General features: G+C 43.7%; 1 protein-coding gene across 1 annotated transcript in view; it reads left to right on the forward strand.

The window, feature by feature from the left end:
- Positions 1-10418, forward strand: part of LOC128622570 (WD repeat-containing protein 7) — a 131640-nt gene that overhangs the window by 12894 nt on the left and 108328 nt on the right. Inside the window, exons 10-13 of the mRNA XM_053649188.1 lie at positions 1599-1746; positions 4233-4481; positions 5613-5833; positions 8100-8295. Coding sequence (XP_053505163.1) covers positions 1599-1746; positions 4233-4481; positions 5613-5833; positions 8100-8295 — 814 coding nt within the window. The remainder of the gene's footprint in view (positions 1-1598; positions 1747-4232; positions 4482-5612; positions 5834-8099; positions 8296-10418) is intronic.

The following is a 10418-nucleotide window of genomic DNA, read 5'->3' on the forward strand; positions in this document are numbered from 1 at the left end:
AAATGCCGAATAGGAAACGGCAAATTCTAGCTAAGCAAATAGAATTTCGCCAATGGTATGTCTTATAGTGGCTTATAGTCTGGACAACACAGTAAACATGTATTTCTCCAATTAACAGGAAATAAAGGGCTAGTTGTCAATAATTGTGTTGGGGATTGAGATGGGCACTGATACTCCTCAAGCGTCACTTCTTTCTTTGCTTTTTCTTTTGTTGTTTGGTTTTATACAGTATATAGCATTATAACGGTATTGGAGGTGTGTGTGTGTGTGTGTGTGTGTGTGTGTGTGTGTTCATGTTCACTCAGCACCAGATATAAAGTCATTGGTGGAACTTTGCACTGTAACCAAGGCCACACAGAAAGCCTTGAGAATCCTCCATGATGTAACATGATATGATGTAGCAGAAGTATTCGCTCTCATATCCAGCCAAGTCATACACAAACACACGATACGTAAGGAATAAAACACGAGGCGGGCATGCTGTTACGGAAAAATAATCAAGTGCAGTTACCGTTGCCACCGTGAATTGATTATTTTCCTATAATAGCATGCCAAGAAGTGTTCGATTCCTCTTATACCACAGCAATTTGCTAACAGTTACAACTTTTTTATGAATTACAGAACGAAGTGTCACACTTTCTATCCTTTATATTTACAGTTAATGTTAGTTTTGCTTATCGTATACGTTCTAGCAGCAATAAAGAGTCATTCCCACACTAGTCTCTCTCTCTCTCTACGTTAATAAGACAAAAATGCAACTTGTCATGTTACGAGAGTGAGAACATGTTCCTGTGGCTGTTGCAACGCCGTGACACTGGAGACTCCTTCCAAAAATGTTAAATAAAACGTCTCGTTAGAGAAAACGTCACCATATCAATGCTTTTTCTGTTTATTATCAGACCGAGCGTCTGTCATACATACAAGCCGCTGTGTAAGTTGTTACTATAGAAACGATAACGGATTAGTAGGAGCGCATTTATATATATATATATGTGCTGCTGTAGAAAATCAAGTAAACACCCTCTGACCAATCAGAAGCGAGAATCGGTCAGCTGCTGTGGTATAAACGGTAATAAAAGGCATCAGCATCACACACTGTTGTTAGACAGTACGTGAACGAGACTAAACATCGAGATCATTTCCTTTTATTGATAAATACGGGTGTGTGGCATTAGCTGACAGGAATATGACAGGAAGTTGCATCCAAATCCCTCTGCAGTTCCCATAGCAACCAAAACACCTATAACACCATTCAGATCAAATGGCTGATGCTTAATTTTTGCACAATGTTTAAAAAAAACAAACAAAAAAATCCCTGACTAACAGAGTAGCTGGAAATGTGTGAACCTGCATGAGCTGGAAATGCTTTGAAGACCCATGTGTTTATAACTCTTATACCACTCATGAATCAGGACGTAGACTCTGCTGCTCCACTTCCTTCCCCACACACTCTCCCCAGGTTTCCCTTCAGACACGTGATGTGTGTAGTGTGGCTTGCATTGACCAAAGAGAGTGCTGCTTGCTGTGCTGTGAAATAAAATTCTTTCATTTGATTGGAGATGTGTGTGTGTGTGTGTGTGTGTGTGTGTGTGTTGCAGCTACTGATCTGTCCTCCGGTGACACGGTTCTTTTACGGACGCAGAGAGCCGTTCCATAAGCTGCTGGTTCAGGGCGACTCGGCAGGCAGGCTGACCCTGTGGAGCATCCCGGACACTTCACCACTGCAGCCGCTGTCTTCGGCCGCAGGTACACAACTCCACACACCTCCACTGAGCTCTACACACCTCCACTGAGCTCTGCACAGCTCTACACACCTCCACTGAGCTCTACACATCTCCACTGAGCTTTACACACCTCCACTGAGCTCTACACACCTCCACTGAGCTCTACACATCTCCACTGAGCTCTACACATCTCCACTGAGCTCTACACATCTCCACTGAGCTCTACACAGCTCTACATACCTCCACTGAGCTCTACACAGCTCTACACACCTCCACTGAGCTCTACACACCTCCACTGAGCTCTACACACCTCCACTGAGCTCTACACAGCTCTACACACCTCCACTGAGCTCTACAAAGCTCTACACACCTCCACTGAGCTCTACACATCTCCACTGAGCTCTACACACCTCCACTGAGCTCTACACATCTCCACTGAGCTCTACACATCTCCACTGAGCTCTACACAGCTCTACATACCTCCACTGAGCTCTACACAGCTCTACACACCTCCACTGAGCTCTACACACCTCCACTGAGCTCTACACACCTCCACTGAGCTCTACACAGCTCTACACACCTCCACTGAGCTCTACAAAGCTCTACACACCTCCACTGAGCTCTACACACCTCCACTGAGCTCTACACATCTCCACTGAGCTCTACACACCTCCACTGAGCTCTACACAACTCTACACACCTCCACTGAGCTCTACACACCTCCACTGAGCTCTACACACCTCCACTGAGCTCTACACAACTCTACACACCTCCACTGAGCTCTACACACCTCCACTGAGCTCTACACACCTCCACTGAGCTCTACACAGCTCTACACACCTCCACTGAGCTCTACACAGCTCTACACACCTCCACTGAGCTCTACACAGCTCTACACACCTCCACTGAGCTCTACACAGCTCTACACACCTCCACTGAGCTCTACACACCTCCACTGAGCTCTGCACAGCTCTACACACCTCCACTGAGCTCTACACACCTCCACTGAGCTTTACACAGCTCTACACACCTCCACTGAGCTCTACACACCTCCACACACCTCCACTGAGCTCTACACACCTCCACTGAGCTTTACACAGCTCTACACACCTCCACTGAGCTCTACACACCTCCACACACCTCCACTGAGCTCTACACACCTCCACTGAGCTTTACACAGCTCTACACACCTCCACTGAGCTCTACACACCTCCACTGAGCTCTACACATCTCCACTGAGCTCTACACACCTCCACTGAGCTCTACACACCTCCACTGAGCTCTACACAGCTCTACTCACCTCCACTGAGCTGCACACAGCTCTACACACCTCCACTGATCTGCACACAGCTCTACACACCTCCACTGAGCTCTATACAACTCTACACATCTCCACTGAGCTCTACACACCTCCACTGAGCTCTACACAGCTCTACACACCTCCACTGAGCACTACACAGCTCTACACACCTCCACTGAGCTCTACACACCTCCACTGAGCTCTACACAACTCTACACACCTCCACTGAGCTCTACACACCTCCACTGAGCTCTACACAGCTCTGCACACCTCCACTGAGCTCTGCACACCTCCACTGAGCTCTGCACACCTCCACTGAGCTCTACACAACTCTACACACCTCCACTGAGCTCTACACACCTCCACTGAGCTCTACACAGCTCTACACACCTCCACTGAGCTCTACACACCTCCACTTACCTCCACACACCTCCGCTCATCTCTACACACCTCCACAAACCTCCGCTCAACTCTACATACCTCCACACACCTCCACTCAATTCTACACTCCTCCATTTACCTCTGCACAACTACCTTTACTCACCTCCACTTCTACATTACTCCACAATTCTGAAAAAATATGATCTGGATTTGTTGAACAAACACATCTCCACTTACTTTTACACACCTCCACTTACCTCCGCACACCTCCACTGAGCTGTGCACAGCTCTACACACCTCCACTGAGCTGTACACTACTCCACTTACCGCCACATACCTCCACTAAACTCTACACAACTCCACATACATTTACATGCACCTCACTTACCTACACACATTTTTACTTACTTCTGCACAACTTTCCTTACCTCCACTCAACGCTACACACCTCCACTTACCTCTACACCCTTCCGCTCACCTTTATACAAATCCACTTGGCTCTTACACAGCTCCACTCATCTTTACTCAAATCCACTGACCTCTACACAACACCGCTTGGTATCTCCTGCACTAAAAGTCACATAAAGAGATGTAGAAGAATAATCTCTTTTGAATTTTATATAAAATTAAGATATCTGGCTTGGATTTTATTTCTGTAATTTAAAAAATGGTGAATTAAGTGAGATGGCCATTTGTCTCCCTCTGGTGTTCACTTTGAGAACTTTGAGAACACCTAAAAGCGCAACTTCATCCCTCTGGTGGCTGGAGAGGGTACTGGAAAAAAGGCCTTCAGCACTGAAACCAGTTCCTCCTCTTTTTACCGACAGAGCTGCAGGTTTCCTCCACTATCAGCCTGCAGGAGGCGTTCGATAAGCTCACTCCGCTCCCAGCGGGCATCATCGACCAGCTGAGCGTGCTCCCAGGCTCGGAGGAACCCATAAAGGTGACGGCGAGCGTGTACATCCCGTCACAGGGCCGCCTGGTGTGTGGCAGGGAAGATGGCAGCATCATCCTGGTGCCTGCCACGCAGACCGCCATCGTCCAGCTGCTGCAGGGAGAACACATGCTGCGCAGAGGTGAGATTCCGGAAAAATGTGATCTGGATTTGTTGAACAAACGCTATGACAGGACAGTTACTTTAATAAGGCCATGTGTGTAATGTGAGAACATTGTATATTTATTATATCTCTGTTTAGCCAAGTCCCTATAAAAATGTCTAGCTTTATTGAATGAAAGAAGTTGGGCAAAGAAAACGAAAGCCATATATTTCCATATTCAGTTTGTTAAAAATAATTTTTGCTTTCTTTTAAAATATTGTCATTTTTTTCTAATTTCATTTCCATCTCCCTGTCTTTTCTTTCTTTCTTCTTTCTTTCTTTCTTTCTTTCTGTCTCTCTTTCATTTCCTAATTCTTTATTACTGTCTTTTTTTTATCTCTACATTGTCCTTCCTTCCTTTCTCTTTCTGTCGTTTTTTTGTCTTCATTCTATCACTCTTTATTTCTGTCCTTCTGCATCTGATATTTTTCTTTCTTGCTCTTTCTTTCTTTCTGACTCTTTCTCTGTCTCTCTCTCTTTTTCTTTCGTTCTTTCTTTCTTTTTCATTACCTAATTCTTTATTAATGTCTTTCTAATCTCTAACTGACGTCCTTTCTTTCTTTCTCTTTATCTTCATTCCATCACTCTTTATTTCTGTCCTTCTCCATCTGTTTTCTTTCTTTCTTGCTCTTTCTTTGACTATCTTTCTTTCTTTGACTATTTCTCTATCTGTCGCTCTCTTTTTTCTTTCCTGCTTTCTCTCCCTCTCTCTTTTGTCTCTCTGATTTCCTTCTATCTGACTCTTTCTCTCTCTGTCTCTTGCTGTCTCTTCTTTCTTTCTCTCTTTTGTCTGTCTCGCTGTCTTCATTCTTTCTTTCTTTCTTTCTTTCTTTCTTTCTTTCTTCTTTTCTTTCATTTCCTAATTCTTTTTAATGTCTTTCTAATCTCTACCTCATGTCCTTCCTTTCTTTCTCTTTCTGTCATTCCATCATTTTATCTTTTGTCTTCATTCTGTCATTCTTTATTTCTTTCTGCCTGTCTTTCTTCTATTTATCTTTTTATCTCTACTTTTTTCTTTTCTCTCGCTCTTTATTTCTGGCCTTCTCTATCCGATATCTCTTTCTTTCTCTGTATATCTGCCCTCTCCCCTCTCTTCCCCCCCCGTTCCAGGCTGGCCTCCTCACCGCACCCTGAGAGGACACAGGAATAAGGTCACGTGTCTGCTGTACCCTCACCAGGTGTCCCCGCGTTACGACCAGCGCTCTCTGGTGTCGGGCGGTGTGGATTTCTCAGTCATCGTGTGGGACATCTTCACAGGCGAGATGAAGCACATCTTCTGTGTGCACGGAGGAGAGATCACCCAGCTCCTCGTCCCACCAGAGAACTGCAGCGTGAGTTCCGCTGCTGCTTCCGTCACGTTAAAATGTTCACATCGTTACTCTCTTACCACTGACTGATGCAAAGCACTGACACTGGAGACTCCTTCAAAATCCGACCAATCAGAATGGAGAATTCAGCTGCATTGCGTTATAATTGTCTATATCCTGTTTATGATATAAATAGCTGATAAAGGTTTAAATTCCTCCCCCTTTGAAGCAGCCTATAATGCATATAAATGTAATCCCGGTTTATTTTTTTCCTGTGTTTTTGTGAGAATAAGACTATTACTACACACACACACTCACACACACACGCTCTCTCTCTCTCTCACTTAACGACCCAGTGTCATGTATCTCTGATTTACTGCATGTCAATAACATTGCTTAAGTAACAAAGCTTTTAATGAGGCTACAAAGTGCTTCTCAATCTATAGCTTCCTGTTTGTAATTGTGTGTATGTGTGTGTGTGTTTTATCGTTATACTTCTAAGTGATTTATATACAAAGACGATAGATCAGCATGTCTAGTTTCCTGAAAACGTGCCGCGTTTCTAATTTTGGAAGTTGGAGCAGATCGTAGATCATTTAAAAAAAAATGTCGATCTGGATTTTCGTAACTTTTAGTGACGGCTTTAGTGGGTGTAAAGTTGTATCGTGATGTGATGATGCGGACAGGATGAGTTGTGTTGATGTGGTTGTCGTGGCGATGATGATGGAGAGCAGGCGAGCGATGGACCGAAGGCTGTTCATGGTCAAGGCTTCCTGAGGCTCTCCATCAACGCTTAAGAACATTAGCTGTCAACACACAGGCTGGCTGCAATTTACTGTCCGCTGGCCTTCTTCCAAACACACACACATGCATGCAAAGTCATGCGCGTGTGCACACACACACACACACACACACACTTGGAGTCTCTTTGTCGGAGATGAAGTGCAGTTATCATTTATTGCTCATTTATTTCCTTTCAGTGGCCTTTTTTGGTAGGAAATGGCTGCAACTTTCTTTTTCTTTCATTATTTTCAAATCAAACAAAGTGTGTGTGTGTGTGTGCGCGCGCAACTACTTTATGTCAAGGCTTTTCATTTTAAATATGTTCTAGTATAGATAGTGTAAAAGTTCAGTGCCAGTCGTTCGACTTATTGAGAGACAAAGACGGTTTACTGTATTATATTTTCTGAAGAATAAGTCACCTCAGGTGGAAGAGATTCTTATTCTGTTACCTCCGTGACTAAATTCAACGCATTTCACTTTTTTTTGGTATAGTTCTTTTAACAATAGACATTGTACAAATTCACAAAGTAGCGTTACGGAAAATACAGATGTAAATGTAGATCCATAATACAAAACGAGAGGGGACAGCGTTGACCAACGTGTCTTGGAAAAAACGACTTGACCAAAACGTCTTGACTATAAAACACTGACTAAAAGGTACCAACCACAAGGTCATGACCATTAAGTCTTGGCCATAAAGTCTTCTCCATAAGGTCTTGGCCAAAAAGTCTTGCCTATAAGGTCTTGGCCATAAGGCCTTGCCAAAAAGTCTTGCTTATGTGGACTTGGCCATTAGGTCTTGGCCATTAGATCTTGCCTATGTGGTCTTGGCCATAAAGTCTTGCCTATAAGGTCTTGGCCAAAAAATCTTGCTTGCATGGTCTTGGCCATAAGGTCTTTGCCAAAAAATCTGGGCCAAAAGGTTTTGGGCATAAAATCTTAACCATTAGCTCTTAACCCCCACCCCCACCCCAAATAAACTGTTAGCTGTAAAGCCTTGGGCATAAAGTCTTGGCCAAAAGACCTTGGAATCATTTTCTGTAATTGTTGTTGTTTGCTCTTCCCCTTTTTGTCTTTGTGATATGTTTATTTGGTTTGAACTAATGTGAGGGTAGAGAATATCTCATCAATCTCAAGAACTTAGCTCCTGAGCAGAGGTCAAGGCTCCGTGGTCCTGTCTAATGCTCAGACTAGACATGGCAGGTTCATTAATATAGACGAGTCATTCAGACACAGTACAGACGCAGTAGTGGTTCTCCACACTTGCTTTCTGTACGTTGGTTTCCAGCAGAAAAACAAGTGTCAACAAACTGAGGTATTCGGAAGATGATATAGCCACTGGACTGAAATAATGTTTTGGGGGGTTTTTTTCAAGAGTTTTGCTTAGAACCTTTATCGGCGAGTGAACGTGGTTAGTTGTGACTTGTGAGGCTACAGTCATGAGTGTTTGCATGCGAAACTTTGGCTGAAAATAAAACTCTTTTTCTCTTTTTCTGTCTGTCTGCAGACACGGGTTCAGCACTGCGTGTGCTCTGTAGCGAGCGATCACTCCGTGGGATTGCTGAGTCTCCGAGAGAGGAAGTGCATCATGCTGGCCTCGCGCCACCTCTTCCCCATCCAGGTTATAAAATGGCGCCCGTGTGACGATTACCTGGTGGTGGGCTGCTCTGATGGCTCTGTATACGTCTGGCAGATGGACACAGGTGAGTTATGTTTTGTGTAAAAGTAAACGCGGTGTCCATGTATGAACGTGTTGGCACGTGTGTGTGTACTGTAGGAGATGATGGAAGCCAGGAGGTGATATGTATTTAAAGTGCAGTGTGTGTGTCTCTGGAGGAAGGTGTGCTATTAGGCATTGATTTCCCCTGCTTTCTGTCACTCTCTTTATCCCTCTTGCTCTCTCTTTAAATGTCCCTCAGCAGCACCTTCTTCCTTTACTGCCAATCGAGACACAGATGTTAAGTCATGATCTCTCTCTCTCTCTCTCTCTCTCCTTCCTGTTCAATATTTGATGGATGTTTGTGTTTTGCTCTGTCTGCCAGCCTGCCTTTGCTGACTCCCTTAAAATGGTGCTGAAATTTTAATCACGCTTGTCTCAGTGGATGAGAACAGTGGGGATGCACTTAGTAAATCTCTTCTTAAACGCCGCCCCCCCCCCCCCCAACTTCCACACATCAGCGCAGTTTCCTTTTAACGTTGCTTTTTTTATAGGACCTGAGCTAAGCAAGACAGGATATGGGATTATTATAAACACACCGGTGCTGGGCTGTCTGTGGCTTTTATGTCTAGACCGCCAATATATTCACAGACAGATTGCAGACACGCACGTTAAGGTATGATCACAATGCTGGCTTTCAACAACTGCACGAACCACGGAGCGACAGATTAAACCCTCAGTACGTGCGAGAAAGGAAGTGAGGCGTTATTTACCACATGGCCGGTTTTTTACCATGCGGCACCCTGTGTCAGGAACCGCTCGGATCACCCGAGTGTGAAATGAACAGATCTCGCAGAGACTGCGTACTCCACACACGGACTCTTTTATAGAGAAAGAGAGAGAGAGAGAGAGAGAGAGAGAGAGAGAGAGAGAGAAGAAAAAAGTAGGACGTGAGCAGGAAGATAGTATGAAATTAAGAGGTGAGGTGAGGAAAGAGGGAAAGGGATGGATGAAACGACGCAGGGGAAAACCGAGCGGTGATGGTGCAGTGGGGCGAGAGAGAGCAATTTGGAGGGGGTCGAGTCGTCTCTCTTCATCACAGGTCTGCAAGAGACGTGCTTCTGTTCCTTACTGCGGAGGGAAACGAGGGGAAAAACCGTGAAAGAGAGGAAAAGGTGGCGCGGATACATGGATACGTTCACGGAGAACACTATCGAATAGACAGCGTGCTAATAATGACCGCAAACTCTTACTCAGGCTAACTGCTAAGCACTAACTCTCGCTTTCTGCTCTTTAGCTAGGTTAGCCCGTGTGAGGAGAGAATCATTTCCTCCAAATAAATGTCCTGTAAATATCAAAACCCCGAGGATGTCCTTATATAAAAGTTTCATTCCTTAAATTGATCACTGTATTCAAGTGAATCATGCTAACTTGTGAACAAGCTGGGAATTTTCATGTGCTGTAATGTATGCGTCACATATAAAGGCTGCTTCTCTTCTTATTATTTATTTATTTACTTACTTACTTTATTTATTTATTTGCCTGTAAATATCAAGATTGATTTCTCTCCTTTCCTTCCCAAATGACTGTTACACCAAATATTTCTATATAGTACGATAACCACATCCTAACCTCATGTATTTAAAAAAAAAAAAATCTTTCTTTTATTTTCTTTCTTTATAGAATTCTTTACTTCTGTTGATCTTGTTTTTTTTTCTCTATCTGACATTATATTTTTGGCTTTTTTCGGTCTTTCCTTTTTGCTTTCTCTTTTTTTCTGCTTATCCCCACTTCCTTCCATTCAATATTTTCTTTTTTATTTCCATTTGGGTTTTTTTTTCTCTACCAGACAGTTTTTTCCCTTCTCTTTTACTTCTGTCTTTGTCGTCTCGTCTTATTAATCTTCATTCTTTTTTTTTTTCTTTGTGGCTTTGGATTCTTTATTCTTTCATGCAATATATTCCTTCCTTCCTTCCCTCCTTCCTTCCCTCCTTCCCTCCTTCCTTCTCTTCTTCTCCTCTGGTAAATGGTAAATGCTCTACACTTTTTTTTCTTTTTTTTAAGCAGTTCTACAAAACGCTTTACACTGGTTCTCATTCACCCATTCCCACACACACACACATACACACACACACACACACACACACCAATGGTAGCAGAGCTGCCATG

This window comes from Ictalurus furcatus, chromosome 18 (genome assembly GCF_023375685.1).
Source record: "Ictalurus furcatus strain D&B chromosome 18, Billie_1.0, whole genome shotgun sequence".
Lineage (NCBI taxonomy): Eukaryota > Metazoa > Chordata > Actinopteri > Siluriformes > Ictaluridae > Ictalurus > Ictalurus furcatus.